This window comes from Protopterus annectens, chromosome 10.part0 (genome assembly GCF_019279795.1).
Source record: "Protopterus annectens isolate FY-2018-M chromosome 10.part0, PAN1.0, whole genome shotgun sequence".
In the NCBI taxonomy this organism is placed as follows: Eukaryota; Metazoa; Chordata; order Ceratodontiformes; family Protopteridae; genus Protopterus; species Protopterus annectens.
Genome location: NC_056744.1, coordinates 1632459146 through 1632485851, shown reverse-complemented (window position 1 = coordinate 1632485851; position 26706 = coordinate 1632459146). Strand labels below are relative to the sequence as shown.

Genomic DNA, 26706 nt, shown 5'->3' with positions numbered 1-26706 from the left:
CATTCCACAATGGTCTATTCTAGGTCTCATGTTTAATATACTGATCAATGACCTACATTTAGCAACTATACAAATCAGTACTCAGTCTCCTATGAACTGCAAAAACCTTACTAGACCTACAAAAGCAAACCCAAGAAACATTCTCCTCTATTAAATATGGGCTAAATAACTCTCAGCTCCTCTTAAATAAAATAATGCTATTCACTTATCTGTCTCAGACATAAAATCACTTTCACTAACTCCCTGGCCAATAAAACAAGAATGGAACTAGTAAACCATTTCAGACTTTTTGGAGTTACTACAGACAACAGCTTGAGACATGGCCGGCACACCCAGCAAACAGGCAGACGTATCAGAAATTTGCCGTACTGTACAGAGTTAGACACTACTGCATGGACACTTCTATAAAAAAACTGCTTCAATGAACCAGAGTGTAATTAGCAGCCTGGGCACTGAAACAGTTGTGCAAAAATATGTCAGTGAGCGGCAGATGCCAGCACATCAACATGGGGGGATAGAGGGTGGTTCTGGTTGACTGATTACCACCATCAATGCAAAGGCTTGCACAAAACAGACAACAGCCAGGACTGAGAAAGTGAGCTTGGTATTGTCAAGCCAGTATCAGCAGCCCTCACTGTGCATATGTGATAGCAAGCAAGTGCATGGGGGGGGCACAGTAAGGCCTTATAGTGATGTGGGCACTCATGTCAGCCACCTGGGGAGGTGCTACAACTCATTATTGACCTCATATCAATGACAGTTTTACAGGGAGACCCCTGTAAAACACTGGGAAAAGTTCCAGGGAGACCCCTGTAAAACACTGGGAAAAGTGCAATGGTGGAGACTGAGGCAGTGACGAAATCACTGGTAATAGTGGCCCTCCTTTGTGGGTCCTTTAGGCAGTTAGTCCAGATGGTCTGGTCAATGGGTTGGCCATAGTAAGGCTGACAGTCCACAGCAACAGCGAAAACAGCATTCAATGATTCCAGCATGATGGGTACCTCTGGTCAGTGGCCATGTGTCAACTGATACAAAATGAACAGGCCAAGACTCATAGGGGCAAGGCTGATGATCAATTGGTGGGAGATGAAAAGCAAATGAGACACCAAACACTAAACTGAAAATTTAGTCAGGGTTCAAATGCATGTCCTCCAGATCAACAGACAACAAAGAAAAATAGTATGTAATCATGGATTTAATTTTTACCAAGATGTGATATAATAAACTGAGGTCATGGAACTTTGAGGGGGGGGGGTCCTATTGCTGCAACCTCATTCCAAATGAGCTTTTCATACAGAAAAATAGTATGTAATCATGGATTTAATTTTTACCAAGATGTGATATAATAAACTTAGGTCATGGAACTTTGAGGGGGGGGGGTCCTATTGCTGCAACCTCATTCCAAATGAGCTTTTCATACAGATCATGTAGTATTTTGGGCTTGGAAGTAGCATTTTGTGCATCTACGATATGGATTTGAATTAAAATGCTCATGAAGTATAGCATTTATAAGTCACAGTGACATTTCTATTACCCCTGTCCCTGTTCACATGCAACAGTTTAAATTGGGGGGGGGGGGGCATCTGAAACTTGATTGTTTCACACAACTGCTGTGTAGCTTGTCAGAAATGACATACATTAGCAGGCAAACATGTCAGTAGTTAATCTGTTCCCTGTTTATCCTTGTGATACAGTTTACTTATGATATAATCATTTTTTTGAAATACCTGCATTCTCCCTGTTTCATTATTCTTTTGCAGTCTTATCGGGGTTTTTCTCCTCAGGTCCCATCTACATATAGATTCTGCCTAATAGAGACTAACCTGGTTAAACAGTAAAACTAAATAAGTCTGAAGCAGTTACGCCCCCCCCCCATTACACATTAAAATTATTACATCTGAACAAGGATAGAGATTTGAAGATAACCACTGTAAATTATAACTCCCATACTTTATGAACTTTTTAATTCAAATTCCTGTCACAGATGCACAGCAGGCTTCCTCAAAGCCCTAATGCAAACTGCAAGTTCTTCTGGAGGTAGCATTTTGAAAACTGAATTATAAACAACATAAAACATTTAACTAAATTAAAAAGTGTTTAATATACTTTAAAGGTCACTGTACTGCTTGGTTAGCCAAGTGGGACAGCCCGCTGTAAATTGCTTAGACTTGCCTGATGTCTCCAAACAGTCATGTTCAACTGACTGTAAAAATGGAAAGCTATTTTTAAGATTATTACTATTATTATTTTTGACATTACCAAACTCTTAAAATTGATTAGTAAATATGTTTAATTAATAATGCCTTTCATCTTTGTGAGCAAGTCTAAAAGCAGTTATAAGGGCACAGATAGTTCAAAGCAGAGAACAAAGGCTACAGAAAAACTTTTACACCACCACTATATCTGGGTAAGGCTGAAGTCAGCAATTTAAAATGAAGAGCCTTTATCAAGTCTTAAAACAGGCAGCAGGATTTTACAGCAAAGACCAAAAAGATGCTGTACAAAACAGATAGATATGACAATGAATGCTCTAAAATTTTTAACTGCCAATATCCTTATGAGAAAATAAATTAGTTTTAAGTGCAAATTAGTCAAAGCTTAGCATCTGGCTTTTATTTTTTTAGAACCAACAACAGTTAACACTTACTTCTCATCTTCCTCAGACTGGTTCTCAGGTTCATCATTACCATAGTCATCATCATAGTCATCATCAGACAGGTCTTCATCAGACTCCTGGTCAGGTGTCAGGGAACGGTAGTGAGGAGGTTCCATCTGAAGCTCCAAAGTCCCCTGACTAGCGATGAGTTCATAGAGACGCTGGATCTCTTTAATGGGTGGCATCCAACCATCAGGGTTTTCAACCTCATCGTCACTGCATGGCACGCACCAGTCTTCATTTTCAGCATTTTCTTCTTCTTCCTCCTCCTCTACATTCCCTTCCTCTGCATTTTCTTCCTCTTCTCCTGCCTGATGCCTTTCCTCCTCCTCCTCCTCTTCTTCCTCTTCCACAGCAAGGGACTCTATTCCCTCAGCAACTGCTGTTTCTTCTGCTGCCTCCATAGCAGGCCATTCAATCTAAATTTACAAAATAAACACAGTCAACCAATTACAATTATTTAAAATCAACCCATTTTACCATAGCATTCCCTGGATTAGCACCATCTACTAAAAGGGATGCAATCAGTTGCTCACTTCCTGAATCTAAACCCACCCACTACAGTTTGAGGCTTGCACTCATGACAGGGAGTCCATATGGAGTACTATGAGCAAAAGTTAAATTTTTGAAGCTTTCCAACATAGAAGCGGAGATTTAATTATTAAATTGGTTAACCCAGTCTGCAACCTATAAGCCATGAAAAAGTATTATGCATCTTAAGCTATAATCGTAGTCAAACGTGATGTTCTTTTGACAATTAAGCCGTTTAATGAACAAGCATCAGCCCCACTGTTTTCAGTTTCAGATTATTACTTATAGATCTGTTTTTCTATATTCTTATAGAGACGGGGTTTCAAATAACATTAGCCACAAACAGCGTTATATTTTTAGGAACGTCTGTAGAGAATAAGCTGCAACTACAAAGCAGCTAATAAAAACACAAAGTGGAAAGAATACTTCTGGACAAGTTCCAGCTATGAAATGCATTTCCAATATAAGATATATTCATCATCTAAACCCAAATAATATAAAGATGCTACCATGTAGTACCTGAAGGCATTTAAAAATCGCACGCTACAACAATGCTACTCAAACTCAGAGCGCGATCCAGCTCCTTTCCGCACTCTACACACGAAATGTCAAATCCCGCCTGCTTTTTTCATAAACAAGAATCACAAACGTTCCCAGTCAGCCACCATCCGCGCACTGCGGGCAAAGGGTGCGTGTACCTTCTATAGTCATGTGACATAAACGAGCCGAACAATGGTCTCAACAACTTCTCGGTATAAAAACGTTTATAAAGTACTTCGTAACATCAAACATTAGTTAGAATACATCAAGAGAATAACCCGTATAATATAAACAGTAAAAGTTCTTACGTGCGCTAGCGTCTGACGTCATCGTCTCCTGCAACTGTGATTGGTCCGGCAGTGTGTGCACAAATACAAATTTTCTTTAAGTTGAAGTGTATTCAGCTTTAGGCTGGATATTTAGTTCTGTTATTTATTTTTTTCTCAAAAACGGGTGGTTTAAGAAATCGCTCTTTTGGCTTTGTGCGGTAAGCTAATTTTGGTATTGTCTTTGTATCCTGCGGTTTGCTAGTAAGACATTTGAGCAATCTTGAGTAAGTACAACCGTTCTGTAGTAGTTGGAGGATTGCCTGAGCTGTTGTGCACACTTCAGGCTGACTAGGCAGTTATTTGGGCCCCGTTGATGCCCTATCGGGTATAATGGCTGTTTTGTTTATGGTGTGGGGAATTCTGGGTGCTGTCATTTGTTTTTTTTTTTGTTTTGTTTTTCTTCATGATAACCTTAGGATGTATTAATTGCTTTCTTTTGGTGTCTGCGTTTCTCTTATTCGCTAACTTAAAACAAGGCTCATTCTGTGAAAATTAATAAAGCTACTGATAAATGGAACAAACATTGCAGTATACCAGTCGAAATAATTAGTACATTGGAGACACTGTCCATGAAACCTTTATTCACAATGGGCTTTCTCCTTCAAAAAGTCCATACTTTGAGTGAAGGGAATTACTTTAAATGTATGATTATAACTGATGTGGTCAGCACGTCACTGGCAGGGCATGGTCCATGGGTGGCTGTTAAACGTATTGACTTTTCAGTGTTGGCGAATTTGTTACAGCAGGCTATCTTGATTGTTCCTTGCCTGTTTTATGATTAGAGCAGAAGCTGTGTTATAGTGGTGTATTTAAAGCGAAGTGGGCAGTAGTTATGCTTTCATTTTGCTCACTATCCCACAGACAGCGCTCCGGGTCTTATTTTCGTGATTAAGTTCTGTCATATTACTCGGTGTTCTTGTCTATATACTTTAATCCATCTTTATCTTTGGAAATTATAGTTGCATTTTATTTGTAATATTTATAATCAGTTGCCTTTAAATACAGCTTATTTCTTACGGCTAGGAAATTGAATAGCACTAGCTACGTGTGTTGTACTTTGGTGTTCTGGGCTGTATGTCAACCACTCTGGTTTGAAAAAGTTGTTTACAAACCTGGTGGTATTGTGTGGTCATGTGTTTAATGTATCCATATTTCTACTTGCAATGGTAGAAATATTGGCTTCATATAAAGATTCTTGAGATATGAGGGTGGGGTGTCATAACAAAAACTGGGCAGTGATTACTTGTAGCAATCAAGGGGTGTTGTGCAGTTGTAGTGCAATTATTGTTTACACTTTTGAAGGGTAATGATTAGGACATTGCTTCCTTCCGTCATAAAATGTGACCTTGGGGGGGGGGGGGGTTTGCTGTGTTTGTTGTGTTTGTTGGGATGCGAGAAGACAAGCCTTTTATTACGGTTTGGTGCTCGGTCAGTTGTATTATGAAAGTATGAGACATTTAAAACTTTTCTCCTGCACTTGAGAAAGCTTGCACTGTAAGGTATCTGCAAGTGGCTTTGTGTTCTCTTTCTATAGTAAGTAGAAAAGAGATGGATTTGGCGGGGCTACTCACCTTCCATTGCAGTTAATGTTTCACTGGCAGCTCTGTTCAATGACTGCAAACTACATATGCACTCTGGGTTTGTGTGGTTGCATATATATGGTACATAACAGATCAGGGGTATAAACGGCTTTCATCAGTATGAAGGCGTACTTGTCACTGTACTAAAAATCAAGGATTGTGATTTGTATTTTATTGTGCCAGATAAGTGACTTTCTGGAAATCTGAGAGGTGATGCCTTACATCAGCTTGGAAATGGGTGACAAAATGTTTTGATTGTTAGAGGTGCATTTAAGGGACAACATGGAGATGCAGTAATCAATGTCATTTTGTGCCATGGGTAGTTTATCCTGTTTGGTGCATTAAGGTAGAAGGTGGCAGGAGCTGCTATGATCTCAGAGTGAGGTAAAATAGAGCCAGAAAGCAATTAGTATGACCTGTTTAAACAAAAAATCTCTCGAGTGAAGATTGAATGTGCATGACGTGTTGACTTTAAATTGACACTTTGTGAGGAAGAGGGAGGATTTAATGACTTGTGAATATGCCCAGGTCCTGAGGGGTCTGGAAAGAACAATGTAGCAAGTGGTTAAGTCTTGGGTTTACTAAGATATAACACAGGTTCAGAAAATAGTGTAAGTCTTAACAAGAGCTGACAACTTTGTATGGCAACTGTCTGAAGCTGGTGTACATATGTCATTCTCTGGTTTTATTCTACACAGCTAGCTGCTTTTAAAAAATTGATGCCTCAATCACTGCAAATGAATACCAAAGTTACAGATGAGCAGCAATTCTGTTTTCAATGTTTACAGTGCACTGAACTGTAAACATCACTTTTGTGTGTGGCCTGAGTAGAACAGGAAGATGTGGCATTTTACTGTAATACTGAAGCACATTTTCTGTATGTGTTAGTGTCAGGTTCTGAGAATAAAATGAGACTTTGGCAACAGACTGTAGATTCCTTCTACTGTGTAATTTGTAGAGAATGTTGTCTTATTGCCTACACTCCAATGCATGTGTTTTTTCCACCTGGAATTAATGTCCAAGGATTGACGAGTACCAGCTCTGCCACCATTTCCATTTCTTTTAAAATCGGTGCTGCTGTCTCGCATGTATTGTTTGTGTTGCTTGTGATAAGGATCTCCTAGGTTATTCCTTCTGCAAACCAGTTAACACTAACTTGGTTTAGTGAGATAGGATGCTTATGAATAGTACCAAAAAACAACTACAGGACTGTTGAAGTAGGTATGTTAAGTGAAACCTGTAAAAGTGGCTAACAAGGTATGGAGTACTAATCTGTAAAAGTGTCAGACATCCCAAGTTTAAGTATGTTCAAGTTGTTTGCAAACATGAATTAATTCAGTGAAGAATGCTGTACCAGCTGTTGTATGCTTAATGTTATAAGGGTAGAGTTCTGTACTTTGCTCAGGAATTGTTGGACAAAGCCAAAAATCTAGTCCATGTTGGTGTGAATAACTTGAGACATGCCTCTCTGAACTATATGAAGCGACAGGACCCTCTCCATGAATCAGAATACCCACTTTACCTTTTTGGATCTACTTGACTCTCAAGATACATCCAAATATCCTGGTTTTGGGCCACTTTAACTACCCATCCATTGACTGGGTAAATTACTCTTGCTCTAACTCACTTACCCAAAGGTTCCTCCACTTTAACTCCAATACATTGGACCAGCTAGTTGACACCCCCACAAGGAGTGCCAACATCCTGAATCTGGTGCTTATAATATGGGGGACCACTGTTTCACCTCCACTGTGAGGTGTTCCCTAGTGAAATCTGACCACATCAGTCTCGTTCGAAGTTGCACCTGCCCCCCACCCCTCTGGCAGCAACTAAATTAAAACAAAAGAAACTTCGAGCAGATTATAACCTCTTATGGGATGATATAAATAGCTGTACTGCACCTCCCTCTCAGATGGAACTGGCAACTATGCAGAGTTCTACACCTGTATAACTGCATTGACTCGGCCGGACCTAATGAGACCAAAACAAGCTCATCAAAGAGGAGCAGACCTGCCTGATGGACAACTGCTATTTTATAGGCTTTACAATAAGAGGAATAAATTGCTGTCTAAGAGCAAAAGGGAGCAAGCTGTAAACTAGAAACACTCGATTCTCAGTTTAAACAAGCAAATAAAACGTCTTGTGAAGTTCTGCAAAGGCAACTATGAATCTAGATTAGCTTTCTCAATTAAGGACCACTACAAGGCATTTTTTAGTTACATCTGTAACTTAAAATGAAAAGGCCCAGATTTGTGCCTAATTGGTAAGATGCCACGTATACTGAGCCTGTGGACATAGCTAACCTGTTAGCTGATTTAGGTTCTGTGAAACTACCACCTGTCCTCTGCTTTGTATGTCTAAAGAGCAGGTCCTAAACGGTCCTCTAAGGCCCAAAACACATTATCTATGGGACCTGGTAACATCCCAGATTGCGTCCTACATGGGCTCAAACAAGAATTAGTAACACCACTGGGTACTTTTTTTCTAGTCTTAATCTAAGCTCTGGCTTTCTTAATCTAAGCTCTGGCTTTCTTAATCTAAGCTCTGGCTTTCTTAATCTAAGCTCTGGCTTTCTTAATCTAAGCTCTGGCTTTCTTAATCTAAGCTCTGGCTTTCTTAATCTAAGCTCTGGCTTTCTTAATCTAAGCCTGGCTGGCTTTTAATCTAAGCTCTGGCTTTCTTAATCTAAGCTCTGGCTTTCTTAATCTAAGCTCTGGCTTTCTTAATCTAAGCTCTGGCTTTCTTAATCTAAGCTCTGGCTTTCTTAATCTAAGCTCTGGCTTTCTTAATCTAAGCTCTGGCTTTCTTAATCTAAGCTCTGGCTTTCTTAATCTAAGCTCTGGCTTTCTTAATCTAAGCTCTGGCTTTCTTAATCTAAGCTCTGGCTTTCTTAATCTAAGCTCTGGCTTTCTTAATCTAAGCTCTGGCTTTCTTAATCTAAGCTCTGGCTTTCTTAATCTAAGCTCTGGCTTTCTTAATCTAAGCTCTGGCTTTCTTAATCTAAGCTCTGGCTTTCTTAATCTAAGCTCTGGCTTTCTTAATCTAAGCTCTGGCTTTCTTAATCTAAGCTCTGGCTTTCTTAATCTAAGCTCTGGCTTTCTTAATCTAAGCTCTGGCTTTCTTAATCTAAGCTCTGGCTTTCTTAATCTAAGCTCTGGCTTTCTTAATCTAAGCTCTGGCTTTCTTAATCTAAGCTCTGGCTTTCTTAATCTAAGCTCTGGCTTTCTTAATCTAAGCTCTGGCTTTCTTAATCTAAGCTCTGGCTTTCTTAATCTAAGCTCTGGCTTTCTTAATCTAAGCTCTGGCTTTCTTAATCTAAGCTCTGGCTTTCTTAATCTAAGCTCTGGCTTTCTTAATCTAAGCTCTGGCTTTCTTAATCTAAGCTCTGGCTTTCTTAATCTAAGCTCTGGCTTTCTTAATCTAAGCTCTGGCTTTCTTAATCTAAGCTCTGGCTTTCTTAATCTAAGCTCTGGCTTTCTTAATCTAAGCTCTGGCTTTCTTAATCTAAGCTCTGGCTTTCTTAATCTAAGCTCTGGCTTTCTTAATCTAAGCTCTGGCTTTCTTAATCTAAGCTCTGGCTTTCTTAATCTAAGCTCTGGCTTTCTTAATCTAAGCTCTGGCTTTCTTAATCTAAGCTCTGGCTTTCTTAATCTAAGCTCTGGCTTTCTTAATCTAAGCTCTGGCTTTCTTAATCTAAGCTCTGGCTTTCTTAATCTAAGCTCTGGCTTTCTTAATCTAAGCTCTGGCTTTCTTAATCTAAGCTCTGGCTTTCTTAATCTAAGCTCTGGCTTTCTTAATCTAAGCTCTGGCTTTCTTAATCTAAGCTCTGGCTTTCTTAATCTAAGCTCTGGCTTTCTTAATCTAAGCTCTGGCTTTCTTAATCTAAGCTCTGGCTTTGTCCCAGCTAAATAGAAAATGACCAAAATTATCCCATTGCACAAAGGTGGTGCTTCCACTCACCCTGGGAACTGCATGCCTATTAGCCTGACTAGCCTTATCTGCAAGGCCATGGAGTTAATTATGGACTTCAACAAAGATGCAAGTAATCTCCAAACACTTGACCCTACTCTGGATTTGTCAAAGGGAGATCATGCCTGTGGATTTCTTTGAGACAGTCACAAAGGCCCTGGACAAGAGTAAATCTGCATACAGCCTACCTAGACTTAGCCAAGGATTTTGACACTAGCCCCTGCTCGGGCATCATTGACAAACTCACCCAGCTATGTATCAACCCCTGATATTAGGTGGGTTGCTAACTAGCTCACTGATTAGAACCCAGAGAGTCAAAACTGGTGAATCCCCCCTCGAACAGCAGACCAGTAAACCTGTCCATAGGGATCAGTCCTGGGTCCCTTACTGTTTAGAAACAATTTCTCCAAAGTAAAACTAAAGGTCTATTGCTAACAGTTTGCTGATGACTGCAAACTGGGAGTGGTCATAGAATCTCCAAATGGTGTTGACATCCTACAAGAGGGCCTTACACAAATGATTGGTGCCAAAGTCATGGCCTTAAGTATCATCCCTTTTGGTAAGTGCAATGTTCCTGCTAACTACCACATCAATAACACCTTAAGTGCGCACTCAGTGGTGAGAGACCTAGCACACAGGTTGACAGTAGCCTTAACCTTTGATCACCATATCTCCATAGTGGAAAGGAGGACTTTCTATATTGCTCATTTCATAAGGGCATTTGCATCCAGATAAGTAGAACTTGTAACATCTCTGTACTCTTGTCTCATCAGGCCAATAATGGAGTACAATGCCCCTCTTAATATGTAGCTTTCCAAGCACATGCAGCAATTGGTGACACCACAAAGGTTCCCAATCCAGTGCCTTCAGCATCTGTCCTATGTGGATTGTCTGTCTGAAATCAGTGTCACTTTACTCTTTCATATAGGCTACTTGTGCCATCTATGTCTTTCATATAAGGTAGTCTATGACTCTGCTTTATCAGAAATGCTGCATATCTGCAAGTCAAATGGTACATGGGTTACTTGCTCTAAAGACTTTAAACTGCTATGTGACGTAATGAAACTTGCTGGAGGGACAGATGGGTCTCTCAGAGGTTACCACGCCTTTGTAATGGACTCCCACTTCATGTCAAACGAAGCACCTAATTGGCCCGGCCCTCTTCAAATGCAGTCTGGATAATTGTATGGGTAACTGTAAAGTCACACTGGGGGTGAGGGTTCACCTGTGTCTAGGGTTACCACCTGTCCCACTTTGCGAGGAACAGTCCCTCTTTTGGCAGTTGTGTCCTGACAAAATTGTAAAAATGGCAAATGTCCTGAGATTTTAGGGCAAAATTATGTTCTATATTGTAGTAATAGTTGCATAAAAGTTATTTTGTATCTAAAATACCCAAATGTTATAAGAAACTGAATAAGCAACTAAAATGCTAAAAGAATAAGCTTTTATTTCGGCAAAAAAGTTAGTTCTATCCTTTTGTACTGACCATGGGTATGTCTGCCTGTAAAATCTAATGTTTGTACCAAAAGTGTCCCACTTTGGCCAGTTGAAAAGGTGGCAACCCTACCTGTGTCCCTCTTGGACAGGGGCAATTTGTGCTGATAGTTGAAATAAGGGCAGAACTTGGCTAAGCTTGTAAGGACCCTAAGGCCACTAGCTAGTAAGTTATATGATCGTATGGAGGGGCAATTTACTTTTTATTTACACAAAGACTGATAGGTTTTATAGCCAAGAAGGAAAAGAGACCACTGGAGTACATTAGTAGGTTCATGAAGTATGTCCAAACGTGTTTACAGCAAAAAAGTGTGTTCCTATCCGCACAGCCTTTGGTGTGCTGACTGTATATGTTCAGTTTTAGATATTGAGATGCATGGTGTTTACAAACTAGGAGAAACCATCCTTCTGTTCGATGGGAAGGGTTATGGAATTTTATCAATAAGACAGACAAGTGGTGCCATTCGATGTTGTGCTCTTGTAAGCCTGCATTTGGTTTGTTTATCCATTATTTAAGCTGGGATTGTAAGTTTTGCAGTATAGGAAATAGCCTGCAGCCTTCAAGGAAGTGCTATAGAGTTTTATTATTCACAAGGAATTCTTTGGCTATGTCCGACTTCTTCAAATGTAATATACAAAGTGCCAAAGTAAGTGTAAATAGTTTCCTGTAATGAGCTCAGTATACGTGGCATCTTACCAGTTAGGCATAAATAGCAAGTAAAACGGTCAAAGGTTTCTCCAATTTTAACCCCCCTTCAGGAAATGCCCTAAACCATTGCTCCCAAAATGCCACTCTGGAGTAGATCCTCGGTGCACTCTCCATGGTAACCCACTGTAGCAGTGGGTACCAGTAATATCCCAGGATGCCTGCTTAATAGAAAAACACTACTTATCAAGGCCACTAGAATCCCTTTTTTTAAAGCCTTCAGATAGGATTCGTACCAAGCACATGGAGAACTTGAGGGGGGGTCCAATACAGACCACTGAGGAATGTTCCTCTCAACTTGGGTGGCATCACTGATCTGGCAACATGCATTCTTTTCATATTCCAGTTTGAGGTCCCTATTGCCACACGTCCCTGTATTTAAGGCTATTTTGTTTACAATTCCATTGTGTTGTAGCATTATATTGAATGCTTTTGCTAGATCCAGTTACAGTGGGAACAGTGCGACTGCCCACTGATGCTGACCTTTTCCAAACTCCTTATAAGACTGAGGAGTCCTAACCTGCCAAGAAGTCTGAATTGCCGCAGGTTGAGCCTGAATGGCTTGGTTTGAGGTCCCTATTGCCACACGTCCCTGTGTTTAAGGCTATTTTATTTACAATTCCATTGTGTTGTAGCATTATATTGAATGCTTTTGCTAGATCCAGTTACAGTGGGAACAGTGTGACTGCCCACTGATGCTGACCTTTTCCAAACTCCTTATAAGACTGAGGAGTCCTAACCTGCCAAGAAGTCCGAATTGCCGCAGGTTGAGCCTGAATGGCTTGGTTTGAGGTCAGTGAAGCATTCTATGGATTTATGAATGAGACTAGTTAGGGCAGATGGGTTCATAGTTTACTTGGGTCAGTGCTAGCCCTAAATGCATTGCCATTTGTTTGAACATAGTCTGTATAATAAACCTTGGTTTGAATAACGAGGGCTTGCTTTGCACTTTGCATGACCTCCACCTAGAAGGAGGTAGCAACATAGATGAAATCTGAACAGTGTAATTTTGTAAGATAGCTGAACGATTTATCCTTGTTAGAAGCAAGAGCAGCGCAAAGCCTCATGTGAATCTAGGCTTAATAGCTGCCTTAAAGTTTCTTGATGCAGTGTTTTGTATTCTTATTGTGATGAAAGGTTCTGGCTTACAAGATCCTCTTGGCAGTTTCTTGCTTCCGTTGTAAAGTTTTCTGACCACTGTTATATTTTAATTATCTTCTATTTTTTTCACATTTGTTGTTTGGGAATGTCTGAACAAAAGCACTTTTTCAGGCAGCATATGTCTTTAAAATATGGAGGTCTAGCAAAGTACACAAACTACTCTGTAAATTTTGGTGTAATACAAATTTGATGCTGTATATATTCCCTTTTGTAAGGATAATCACATCCTCCCAACACTTTCTTGACAGGGTATGGTAAACTGTTTGGTCGGGAGATGGCAATAAATTGTGTGTGGGAGATTGGGGGGGTGCTGCAGCACAAGTTGGATGTATGTATTTGAAGTTGTTTTTACTGCAGTCTCCTGGGTTGTTTATGTAGAGAATAAAAGGTGCAATTCTACCAAAGAGTAGGCTTGAGATAGGGGTGGGAGGTGGAAGGCTAAAATGATGGGTGGACAATGGTGAAAAACTGAAGAATGTAGATGGGCAAGGAAGAAGAGGAGGGGGCATGAGGAGGACTTGTAAGAAGGTCAGTGAATGCAGGAAAGTAACTTCATTACAACATTCAAAGCTATGCTTTGATACAGAGATTTGTGTCTGCTGTTTCACATTTGTTTTTGTGAAAGCCAACTTAGTCCTATATAGTTGCACCCTGTGGTGAAAAAATGTGTATTTGCCCACAATAAAACAAATGTAGTTTGTCAGGAAGTGGGCCCTACAGAGGAGGCTTGACAGTAGGGAGTTTCCTAGGTTTTCCTAATCAGTTTTTATACAGTTGGTGTAGTTGGCAGATAAGTTACAGTAGCTTAGAAGAATTGGGAGGTACTGTATTGCTACCCAATGGTGATAACCATAACTGCATCAGCTGATTTCTCTGTTGCCACTAACTTTGTGCAACTGGCTGATGTCTGTACTAAAGGTGTGAAATCCAAGAGTTGAGTAATATTGATATTGTGCATATAAACTTGGTATCTTTACTTGCTTGTGCTAAAACGTATATAAACTTGTAGGTAAAATGTGTTCTATGATGAACAGAAGTCGGTTTTGGAATTGACAAATGCTTTGTGAGACTGTAATTGTCGGTGTATGTATTAAAATTTAGTACAACTTGCTAGTAATTGGCAACAACTTTTACTGTGTTTTGCCTTGCTATGACTGAAACTGGTCCTAGGTTTAGGAACTGGCTTGCTTACCTGGTTAACAAAGGAAATTTAAAATCTATAAACTCACCTGAATGAGCATGAGGGCAGGTGGCTGAAATAAGACTGCTCATCAACAGAGACGAATCCTCCATTTGTGTAAAGTGGATAACTATTGCTGGTATTCGAGACTTGAGGTAAAGCAAAGAGTAGTCAAAACTGGAACATTTGTATGCAAAGTGAGTCCAAGTCTTGAGACAGCTCATCAGTTCCCATCAAAGGTGGGCTAGGCTTCTTATATTTTGTGCTGTTTAACACCAGATGACAGTGTTTTTTGTTTTACATATCCACCATCCTTTTTTGAGTTGATTTTTTTTTTTGCCCCCAAGATGTTTTAGTATTTCACTCCATCCCTTTGTAGCTGGTCTGACCACCTGCTGTCTGAGCCCTTCCACACCACCCTCTGCTTTTCACCTGTCCTGACTTATCCAACTGAGGCCCCTGCAGATGGGGGGAAGTGTAAGGGAGTAGGGCTGCAGACAGAGATGACTCATCCCTGTACAGTGTCACTTTGAGAGCTGGGCAAGGAGTCTCTCTTGCAGTGTTACAGGGGAGAGGATCCAGACAGGTCAGAGTTTACTGACCCCACCTAATCTGCCAAACAATATTAGGACAAGACCCGCGGTGGTGGTGCTGTGGTAGCGTTGTCGCCTCACAGCAAGACTCTGTCCGGTTCGATTCTCAGCTAGAGTGTCTTCTGCATGGAGACTTGCGTGAATGGGCGTACCTTAGTTGAAGGTTGTGCGTCAGGCCTGGCAAGCTGGTACATGAAAATCAACTGCCAATCATTAGTGGACCAGAGTTCTGCTGTGGCGACCTCTAACTGGGAAAAGCCGAAAGAGACAAAGTCCTTGAGTGTCCACTGTAAATGGCAAAGCTGACAGCTGCTGTTAATTTCCCATTCCTATTTCTGGACTAGTCAAGCTCTGGTCAGTTAGGATTTCATCCATGTACACTGGTGCTAAGTGCCGTAGTAGCTTTAGATTAATATCCGGTATAATGCAAGACACTTTTTTGTTGCCATACTGAAGCAAGATATTTGGGGAAAGTAAAATTTAAAACTGCCTGCCCAAGCAAGGGAAATGCTGGTTAGAAGACCACTCTAAAAAGTTGCTATTTTTCTCTTGTTACTATAAATGTATGATTTATCACGTTGGTGGTAGAGATGCTTTCCCATACCAGCACATGTTTGTTTGTTTGGTCCTAGTAAGCTGTAAAATCCATCTTTATAACCCATTTCTCCACAAATGTTTCTGTTGACAAAATGTGTTATGAATTTTGTGACCCTGCTTCAAACCAAAACTGGTGTTAACTTCTAGCTCACTGTGTCTGAATCTGAGATGTCATCCAAGAATAGCCCTTGCAGTTGTCCTGGGCTTTTTTCCATGTCTATTGACATATAGCAACTTTTTCTGAGGTCAATTTATTTTCAGTCCTATTTGTAACATTTTTCTTTTTACTGGTAAATCTTGTATGCTTTTCTCACAAGCTTTTTGGTTGAGAAATCTGATGTGGGTACAGTTAAAAGCTGAGAATTCTGGTGACCCTGGGACTATATTTTTCTAGTAAATTTTGTTTAATTCAGCTTGTACACTCGTATCTGTTTTCTCTTTAGTCTAACAAAAATATACTGTATTCTTAAATGTCACATTGGGAGGTTTTTCTTGATCCCCTGCCACCAGTCTAATTTCATATCTGAAAATATTTGGTTATTCCAAGAGCTTTTAACTATTCCTGGTTGATGCAGTGTTGTGGAACAAGCAGAGCCCCAAAATTCAAATTGGCATTCCTCCAAACTGTCCCTTTCTGCCTTATGAGTATCCCACCCCTGATATAAACTTTTGTTGCATTTGGAGCCATTTCACTGGTATGGCTCAGAGCTGGCACTTCTAGTGCCCCCCATCGTCCTTGCTTGTTCCTTCGTTACCAGCTAGGAGTTTTCCCTCCCATATAGAATCCTATATTCCTATCTCTTTGTTTACCAAGCATTTGCCAGAACCTGCTTTCTGGGGGGATGGGAGTCTTTAAACCACTGATATTTCATTGACTTGTTTCAACCTATACTCATCAGTTCCCAATGATATGAAGGCAAAGTCACACCCCCCCATGTCAAAGTCAGCTGTTTTTACCATCTGTTCCCCTTCTGCTTTTTTAGTGTGTGCGCCCCTTGAGCTGCCTTTGCTTTTATAACTAAAGCTCTGCTGCTTCATGTGGGCAGGGTTCATTTCCATCCATCTTTTGCCTAGTGTGTGACTCTCCCACCTGTGGCTACAGTTGTGAAGCATACACTTGAGTTTCAGAAATTACTTGTGACTTCCATATTAAATCAGTTTCTACTTTATTTCAGTAAGTTATTTTGACAGCTATTCAAGTACCGGGGCTCATTTTGGAGTGCAGATAAGAACATCGAGGCCATTTATTAAGGATGCGGTGGTTCTCTAATCTTCCAGTTAGACATGGTTAACTGGTTGGTTCACTTACTCCTGGCATAGCCCAGTAACACATTTTGCATCTTCCTGAGGTTTGTGTATTCTGTAGTCTCTTGCTGGTAAGCCCCCCCCCCCCCCCCCACACACACACACACACCCCTTGGGTTATAGTCTCTGCTTCATAAAGATTGCAAAGTTTGAACCAAGTTGTTCAAGACAGCTGTTCAAGAAAAGTGTTTTGTTTTTTTCCGGAAGCAATCCTTCAAACACAGTGGTACCTTTTTAATCTGAGGAGTTTGACTGCAGTTGCCAAACAGCTCATTATTAAATGCTTTCAGTCCTCTTTCTGTAGGAACTGCTGTATCTTTGTAGGAGGTTCTTTCTGTCCTTGTCTGAAGGATTAGAGTTCCATTATTAGTTGTGGTAATTTCCTTTTCCCCACTTGCTGCCTCCTGAAATCCAGTCCCTTTAGGTAGTAGACTGGTACTAGATTTCAAGTTTGAGATGTTTTTGTATTTTTCTCTGCTTATGTTGGCAGATTACATTTTTGCATCTTTCTTCGTAGAAAGTCACCTAGGTTGTGTAGCCTCACTCAACTGGCTTCCTTGCCACAGGTTGTGAAAGCATCGCAGTAGCCAGCATTCATACAATTGAGTGCATTGTATGCTCAGCCTGTAAACCTGCAGAGTAAGGCCAGTTTGGAGACCTGCTGGTAATGCAGTGGTATTGCCAATGGAAAATTATATGGTCATTGTATGTGAAAGGCAAATTCTGGTGTTTTAATTCAAAAAGTGGAACATTTTGTGTGAAGAGACTTGATGGGCAGATTTTGTGCACTTTCATATCTTGATGAACAGAAGCAGCAGTAGGATGCTAGGAGTAATCTCTGCATTAGCTGGTTAGCATGTACTGGATGCCATCCCCATAGCCACGTCTTCCAAATTGCAGACTGATGCCAACTGTGACTAACCTACCACCACCTCCAATAACTGGGGCTACAGTCAAACGCTGAGGAAAAAATGCAACAGCTTGTTGGACACTTGGGTTCCTAGACCATCCTTGCCACAAATACCTGCTAGTGGCAATCAAGGGACACTGGGCATTAATCTACCTGCTGCATCTTTATGGCATTTCTTGATGCCTTGCTACAGCATGTGGAGGAGTCTGGGTCCCGTGGACCCCAGGGAAGAGACCACTATGCAGGTCAATGCACAAACCTTTTCTAAAAAGGACCTGCTTGATCTATGTGCATACTGGTGCATCTGGAAGGGTTTTGACACTACTGCCAGGTGATGTGCAATGTAGTGCTCAGTCTGTGCCACCTATGCAGTTCCCATAATTTTACACCTGGCACGTCTAACCTATATCTGTAATATTTATATACACTTAGTATGTGGAATACATTTTTTTCCTTTTGTCTGGTTTCCACATTTAGAGATGCTGTATATCCTTGGAGACTTAATTCATGAAACCTGCAGAGAGCCTATAACTTTGTATTGTAAGACTAATAGAAACTGACAGCTCACTTTAGCACACCACCAGGGGATCTGTGCTGCAGAGAACTGCACCAAGATGTCTAGTGCCTCTAACGCACATACCCTACACCACCAGGGGATCTGTGCTGCAGAGAACTGCACCAAGATGTCTAGTGCCTCTAACGCACATACCCTGTGGCTGCATGCAGACAGCTAGGGCATGGTAACGTCATTGGACCTGACTGACCAGAGCCAGCAAAACAGGCTTCTGGGAATGGGGAGAAGTCCGTGTGAGGCAAAGATGGTCTCAATATACTGTGGAACTGACAGTGACCTCTAGGTCACAACTATGGCCCACAGTAGTGGCAGTAATAAAACTAATGCCACCAGTGCTGTCCTGTACAATACTTGCGATACTAAATCCTATACTGAAACGCGATTAAAATGGTGGTGAGTAAGGCACAAGTTTCCATATTTGCACAGGTGATGTGGGTTATAGCAGGGGGGGGCTTCTCTAAGGGTACAGATGTGAGGATAGGCCATGAATGTAGATATTGATAAGGCTGGGTGAGCATGGAGAGCTTGATCCCCTTGTGACCTGTGAAAGGAGGGGGTGGTAAGGCCTGAGGATGCCAGATGGTGAGGGGATTGGGCAGCAGTCTGGTGACATGGCCACTGTAAATGGCATAGTCTCATACTGGTGGGGGTTAGTCCACTGGTGGGAGTGATAGCAGACTGTCTGGCCCTAGGCAGGGATGTCCCTGTAGTGAAATGGTATTGCCAACATCGCTTGTGGACAAGGATGAGGTGCAACATGTGACAGGCTGCTCACTGTGCTGCCCTCTCCAGAAGGTATTCCATGAGGGTGGACCACCAGCCTCACTGCCAGTTTGACACTGGTCCATGCCCACAATGGACACCTGACTGGTAGCCCCAGTTGTATAAAGGAAGACCTCATGGAAGCAGCAAAGATGCTGTCTGTTTAAACTGAACACGTGATCCAGGCTTCACAGGTCCTAGCTTGTTTATTTTGCTATGTGGGTTGTGGTTGTTTTTTGTCTGCCTGTCTGGAACACTGACCTGCACATAAGGATTGATTTGTCCGTTGTTCTTGTGGCAATTTCAAATCAATAAGTGGGAGATGTGGTGCTGTTATGGGTCTATATTATAGAACGGCCGAAATATCGAAAGTGCTGTTCACATTACTTGGTTTTGTGGGGGCTGTGCCCCCCCATCCCCCCTATAGATATAAATATATATATATATATATATATATATATATATATATATATATATATATATATATATATATATATATAATATACAGCTCTGAGATTGCCCTACAGTGAGGAAAGGGCAAAATTCCTGATCTTCACTGCACCCCAATCCCACAAGCCAGAACTCTTAACAGCACTTTCGATAATCCAGCCGTTTGTTCAATAATTTATTATAGATCTGCTGATATTGACCTGCACAATGCTCTGTAGTGGTGCCACTGCCCTGTGCATGAGCATAGCTCTCAAGCTCTTGGCACAAGTCTGGACAAAGCCAAAAATATTGTGGGGGAAATTTTAAATATTGCTCTTTTAAACTTATAAAGCTGCTGGAATAAAAGGCCTCGTGTTACCATGCATTTTTCTGCCAGAGATGGCATATGGAAGGCAAATGCCTGTCACTAATGTAGTGGATTTAGTCCTTGCTGATTTGCTACAACAATCCAGAAAACCTCAAATTGAGGAAGACCAAATGAGGCAAAAATCTGGACTGCTTAGAGGTATGCGTGTGCAGAAGTGGCTTACTGTGGTACAACTTGTGATGTGTTGCTAGGCATGTAATCTACAACGACACAAATGTCAGTGGATGGTCTCCACTAATTTTTGCTAACAGTGGAACTGCTATGGTGAGGCTGCCCTCATCTGATGCTGGTGTTTCCCTGAAATGGAGTATGCTCTGTCCCACTGCAGCTGACCTGTTACCTTTCTTCTATGGAGGACAGACTTGTGTAAGTGCTGATATCTGACAATTTTACTCTATTGCTGTGCTAAAATTGCAAGAAATGGATTGTGTAAAAAGACCACCTTCCGTATCCCAGGTGTGCTGTAAGGCACACTGTGCCAAAAACTGGGTAAAAGGGGCTGTGGATGTATGGTAGAAGACTCTGCAAAGATAATAAATCCAAAGTGTCAGCAATCTCCATCTTGGTGAGGTTTTTTGTACAAGCTGAGATTGAGAACAGTCAAGTTTGACTCCAACACACAGGATTGTGTTCCTGATATGTGTCAACTAGACACCTCAGTTCAGAGTTTTTTTAAAGCTGGTAGATCCTTATTTAAATCTGTTCTGCAGGGTTTTCCAATTGATTTAGTCACACTTGGAATACTTCAGGATTTTTGGGTCTCATGGCATCTAAGATTCTTATGATACCTCAACATGTGATGCAGTGGTATCTGAAATCTTTGATCCCAGCATCAACACCCTTTATCTTCCTAAATCCCAATGTTTTGTGTTTGTCAAACTTCTGGTGGAGTCGGAGATGACCAGTCACATGGTACATAAAGGGGAACAAGGTAGTACCCCCTTTTCAGACCAGCCGTGTTAATTTGGAATATTGCTTCACAGCACAGTCTCGCTCTATAGGCATCCTACATTCTGTTGGAGCGAAACTACTATTGTAGACCTCAAGAAATAAACTACATTAAGGGGTCTTCCAACATTTGATAAGTCTGAGTTCTAGTTGACTATTTATTTATTTATTTATTTATTTATTTATTTATTTTCTCTGCTAGAGAGGAGGCAAGATTCTGTCCCATGATCCCATGCAAGAATACCTGGGGGGAGAGAGATGCCTTTTTGTTTGGACAGGAATACTCTTCCTTTTCTACCAATATCCAGGGTACTTCTGCAGATTCAGAAGGAATCCTCTCAAGATTAGTGCAGTGACTCCCTTCCTTCTGGCCAAGGCAACTGTGGTTCTCCCTTATTTCAGAAATGGGCAGGGACCATTACCACAATCGTCGTAGACTCTTCTCCAACCAGAACTCTGTGTCTCTGTCTGTGTGTCTACCACTGCACCCTCGGAGGATTCGGACACCCTCTGAGGATTCGGACAACTGTGCTGAACAGTATACCAATGCAGTAAACACCTGCATGGACTCTTGTTATACCCAATAGAACTAAAACTTGCTCCTCCAAGGAAACTCAAACATGTTTGGTGGACATTCTCTATCGACAGGCTTTACAACAAAAGGATGAACGTGTCCAAGGGTAAAAAGGAAATTCTAAATTGGAAAAACTCCCTCCTTCTCAAGCAAATTAGATCACTAGTGAAAACCTCCAGGGCTAATTATAAATCAAAACTAGTCTCAGAAACGAAGGAAAACTACGAAGTCTTCAGTTGTGTCTGGAACGTACCAGTTTGGAACAAACCTGGATCACTTACACTGATCCTGTTGACTTAACCAACCTGGTAGCAGACAGGTTCAGTGCAAACTTCGACCTCCTGTCCCTCCCCCCCCCCCCCAGGCCCTTTCAACATATCTGATACCCCCCCCCCCCCAGGCCCTTTCAACATACCTGATACTTGTCCTGCACCTAACATCTCTGTAGATCGTGTTACAGGTACTATCCCAGGCAAAGAACACTGCTTCCATGGGACCTGATAGTATACCAGGATTTATTCTGTGCCATCTCCAGCAAGAATTGGTCTTGCCATTGAGTACCCTCTTCAACCACAGCCTAAGTACAGGCTTCATTCATGCAGAGTGGAGAACTGCCATGGTCATCCCCTTGCACAAAGGAGTTGCCACTACTGACCCTGGAAATTCACGCCCCATTAGCTTGACGAGTCTTATCTGTGAAGTCATGGAGCATATTGTGGATCTCTAACAAGGACTCGGGCAAGCTCTCCAAGCACTTGACCCCACCCAGTTTTGTATTTGTCAAGGCCGATCTTGCCTGTTGAACCTGGTTAACTTCTGTGAGGCCCTCACCAAGGCCCCAGATGAGGGAAAGTTAGTGCATACAGCTTACCTTGACTTGGCCAAGGCCTTTGACACAATCCCCCACTTGGTGATCAGCAGAAAGCTAACACAACTTGGAGTAAATCCTATCTCATCAGGTGGGTGGCCAGCTGGCTCACTGAAATGACCTGTCAAAATAGGCACCTCCACCCCCAATAGCAGACCTGCAGCTAGTGGAGTTCCCCAGGGATCTGTCCTGGGATCCCTACTGTTTGGCATGACCTCTGAGATGTAGATGCCAAAGACTAAAGGCCTGTGGCTGACCAAGTTTGTAGATGACTGTAAGTTGGGTGCTATTGTTGACTCCCCAAATGTTAACATACTGCAAGAGGGTCTTGCAGCAGCTAATGACTGGTGTCAAAAGTCCTGGCCTAAAGCTAATGGCAAAAAATGTGCCATCATACCATTCGGCAAAAACACTACCCCTACTGATTACCACACCAACAGCAGCCTCCTAAGCACACAACCTGTGGTGAGAGATCTGGCCATTCCAAATGTCTGGCCACTCTGGATGATAACCTCACATTCAGCCATGTGGCAGCTGTGGTCAGAAAAGCCTTTTACTTGGTTCATCTCAAGTAAAGGGCTTGCATCCACAAAGTTCTATTGCTTCTCTACTCCCTCATTAAACCAATAATTCAGTATAAAGCCCTGTTTGGTATGTACAACTCCAAACACCTGCACCAACTGCAAAGGCCACAGGAATACCTCACAGACTCCATGGCCTCTCAACACCTGTCCTATGCAGACAGGCTCAAATCACTATCGCTCTACTTTGTATCGCACAGATTGCTCAGAGGTGATCTGGGTCCCGCCTACAAGGCAATCTCGGACCCTGCCCTACTAGAGATGTTCCATATCAGTAAGTCTCAACTCCTCACGTACTGCCCACTCAAAAGTTTAAATCTAATACGTGACCTTGACAAAACCACCTGCTTGAGAGACCGGTTTGTCTCCTAGAGGCTGCCCTATCTCTAGAGTAGACTTCCCATGTATGTCAAACAGCACACCTCACTGACCCTCTTAAAGTGTAACCTTGAGTGGATGGGGAAACCGCAAATTTGTCCAGGAGTTCCACCTGTCCCTCATTGACGGGGGTGACAAGTGTTGACTGAGTTTTCTTTTTGGGGTTAACTCCTTGCTAGGCTTCTAAGGGCCCCAGAGCCATTAGCCTAGTAACCTTCTATGAGCCTGTGATTTGAACATGTGGCGTTAATGCCTATTCATGCTGTACTCTTGCATGGGATCTGAACTTGACGACTGTACTCACTTAAAATTTAGCATTAACTTTAAATTCTACAATCTGTAAACTAGCAAACATTTAATGAATGACTTTGTGGTAAGATTATAGTTATGCATTGTAACAGTTACTACCTTTGAATTATGGTAGTAATGCCTGATAAACAAGGCTACAAGCCATTTGCCCAAACTGTAACTAAATCCTTTTTCTGTGAATTAACTTGACTAATTTCTGGTATACCCTACAAATATTTTCAGAATAACATAAATCTTCTGAAGTTAAAGTACTTCCAGTTGGAACAATGTAGAAAAATAGAAGCAGCTGAAAGTCCACCACAATTGTCTATTATGCGACTAGTTTTTCTAGTAAAACTCCCTTCAGTATCTAAAGTCTTTCTAAGTTTAAATAATAGCAGCCAATCAAATTCATCATTCGGCACATGTTCTAAACTTTTTACAGAAACTATTAAAGTACCCACATAAAAAAACCATGTATTTGGTTTAAAATACATATCATCTTTATAAAATATCCTTACCAGCATCAAGTGTACCATGTTCACAAATGTATTGTCTTACTAGCTCAATTCCTTCATTATTAGAAATAACAGTAAGTGATTTAATTTCCATCGTTAGCATAACATTCTCAAGCGTATTCGTGCTATTCCATTGATTCAGAACCATCAAAAATTCTTTGACCCTAATATAGCTTTTACTAAATTGTAATGGGGAGACCAGTTTCTATCAACATATTTAGATATAGCAGTTATCCATCATTTATCGGAGACAATGGGTCTCATGGGAGGTTACACTCTCTTATGCAGTTTAGGAAGTCCATAGATAAATGGAATGATTGGATTAGCTATATACAAGTAGTTAGTCATCTGGGCTTATATTGGCATCCATTAGTAATTCATATAGAAAGCTTTTCACTTTACAAATAATATTGTTCACAGTTGCATTATTCACTAGTTTAAATGTCATGGAATCTGATTGATTCTATACATTTTCTAACTACTGTTCATCCTTGTGCAATAGCTTTGTCAAGTTCTAGTATATAAACGCAACTCTGTTAATGCTTTAGATTTCCTGCTGCTGATGGTACAAAGGTTAAACCTTTTGCCAAAACTTTTAAGCTCATTTATATTAACTTCATAAAGTTCACCACATTATTTTTTTTGTAGTTCATCCCTCTGCCTACCTTGTTCGTTGTGTTAAACTGTGTCCGTTTATCTTCCTCCATTGAGCTCCTCACTCTAGCGACTGCTTCTCCCTCTGCTTTTCTCCCCGATAGTGACTGGTCACTTCAGACAGAAGCGACCCTTCAATAAAAACTTGTCTATCGATTTTTTGCATTTCAGTTTTTTGTGCAGCACTGCTTACATGTACTTTTCCATCCCGTATTTCAGCCTGTAAAGCAGGTGGGAAGTTATCTAGATGAGATTCCTTCACCACATTGCGCTGACACTAAAGGAGTGGGTGGTGCTTGATCCAGCACCTCTATTAGCTCATTGGTTGAATTTAGTGCACAGCCATTCTTTTCCGACTGAGCTATGTCTTTTGTAGGTGGGGTATGTCTTGGATGCTTATGCAGTTGGTTAACATTGCTTAAACAATGTGGTGCTATTGGTTGCTCTCTCGGCCATGAGAAAAACCGTTTTATAGCAACAATATCTGTGTTAACTGATTTTTGAGGGCTATACAAGGTAGATTTCTAAGTTTGGGAGAGGAACACTTTTTTTTTTTTTTAGAATTATTACTCTGTATGCAGTTTAAACATCATATGACTGAAAGGGTCATCTTAATATGATAAGGGAATTTAGTCTGTGTCTGCATTACAGACATAGGTGCCAAATGTTAACGGGTATCCTGTTCACCTCTCAGGCTCATGCTTAAACTTATCAAGGGTATCGGAACTTGTAAGAAATTTGGAATGCATGGCTAGGCTTAAAGTCCTTTGTGGTCATTAGCCTAGTAAACACCTATGTACCTATATCGCGTAGAAGTTCTTTGTTTTTAGTAGCAATTAAGTTACTTTCAAAAAGCCTTAATTGTTCAAGGCCTTATTGTAGTCAGCAGCGACCTATAGTGAAACAAATTGGAACGAGTAGCAGTGTTTTCCATATTAGTTATCTCTGCAATCCATTTTATTTCACGTTATGAAAAGAGGTTTCATTACCTGCATGTGTTGTGCACCTAGCCGCAAATTTAGCTCTTGCTATTTTAATAAGAGATCTTCATATTTTGCCATATGTTGGCATTAAAGTTACTCTTAGCCCTCTTGGAACAATACCAATTTGTAAATGGACATTAAAGCTCATTCTTTGCCATTGAAGTCTCTTGTAATCTGTTTTAACACAATTGTTTCAAAAGTCGCTTGTAAGCTATTCAGTTCACAAGCAACGCCATCATCATTCAATTTAGAAGTCTCTTCAGTACTTGCATCACAAAAAGTAAATAGTGGATTATTCTCCACCTTGAGTAGATCACTTTTTATTCCTCTTGTCTACTGTTACATTTCCATTCATGGTACACTGGGCACTGTGCACCATAGATGTAGTAGAAATAGAATGTTCAGGCTGCATTTCAAAGACCGTGTACTGCAGGGAATTACAATACCTTCTCAAAAATGCAAAAAATCTCCTGAAGTTAAAAGGACTTCCAAAACAATAGGAACAACGTAGAAACAGAAGCAGCTGAAAGTCCACCAGTATTGTCTTTATACGGCAAAGCTTTCAAACTCCATCAGTATCTAAAAAACAGTCTGTTTACATACTTAATAGCAGCCAATCAAATTCATTATTCATCACGTTCTAGATTACAGTACTCACATAAATCATGTACTTAGTTAAAATACATATCCTCTTTACTTCTCATATAAAATACTAAACACAAGTTGTTTTTATGACTGAAAATATATTTACCACGTGGTGAGTACATATGTATGTTTAAATGTTATGCCTATCTTTCAAAAATGGGCTTAATACTCGCAGTGCTATTCAGACCTGGGGGGTGGTGTACTCTAAAATTTATCCTCTATACTCCTTATTTCTGTTTTATTCACCATATCTCCACCATTTCTATTCCTAGGTACCACTTGTAATATTCTAAATTTAAATTCCTGGGGTTTGGTAACACTTCAGTAGATCCAATTTTTTGGATGCAAGTATCTCTAAGGAAAATGATGTGATACAGCTATATATAAGAAGCCAATAAGCAGCGAAGTATGTCCACTATCAAAGTATGCATCCACATGTGTTTAAGTTTATGCGAGCTAGTAGGCTGAGTACAAAAGATGATGATGATAATTGTTAATCAAATGGAAATGATGGCATCAGAGTTTCTGAATAAAGGTTATGATGCCAAGTTAATTGTTCTAAGAA

General features: G+C 40.8%; 2 protein-coding genes across 2 annotated transcripts in view; one reads left to right on the top strand and one right to left on the bottom strand.

Annotated features, from left to right (window-relative positions):
- PAGR1 (PAXIP1 associated glutamate rich protein 1) overlaps window positions 1–3966 on the bottom strand; it is a 64717-nt gene extending 60751 nt beyond the window's left edge. The window contains exons 1-2 of the mRNA XM_044086340.1: window positions 3707–3966; window positions 2648–3075 (exon numbers count right to left, since the gene is read on the bottom strand). Of these exons, the coding sequence (XP_043942275.1) occupies window positions 2648–3060 (413 nt within the window). The 5' untranslated portion in view covers window positions 3061–3075; window positions 3707–3966. The remainder of the gene's footprint in view (window positions 1–2647; window positions 3076–3706) is intronic.
- Window positions 3967–4047: 81 nt separating this feature from the next.
- The window catches only part of KIF22 (kinesin family member 22), a 638755-nt gene continuing 616096 nt past the window's right edge, over window positions 4048–26706 (top strand). Inside the window, exon 1 of the mRNA XM_044086339.1 lies at window positions 4048–4214. The gene's annotated coding sequence lies outside the window, so the exon portion shown is untranslated. The remainder of the gene's footprint in view (window positions 4215–26706) is intronic.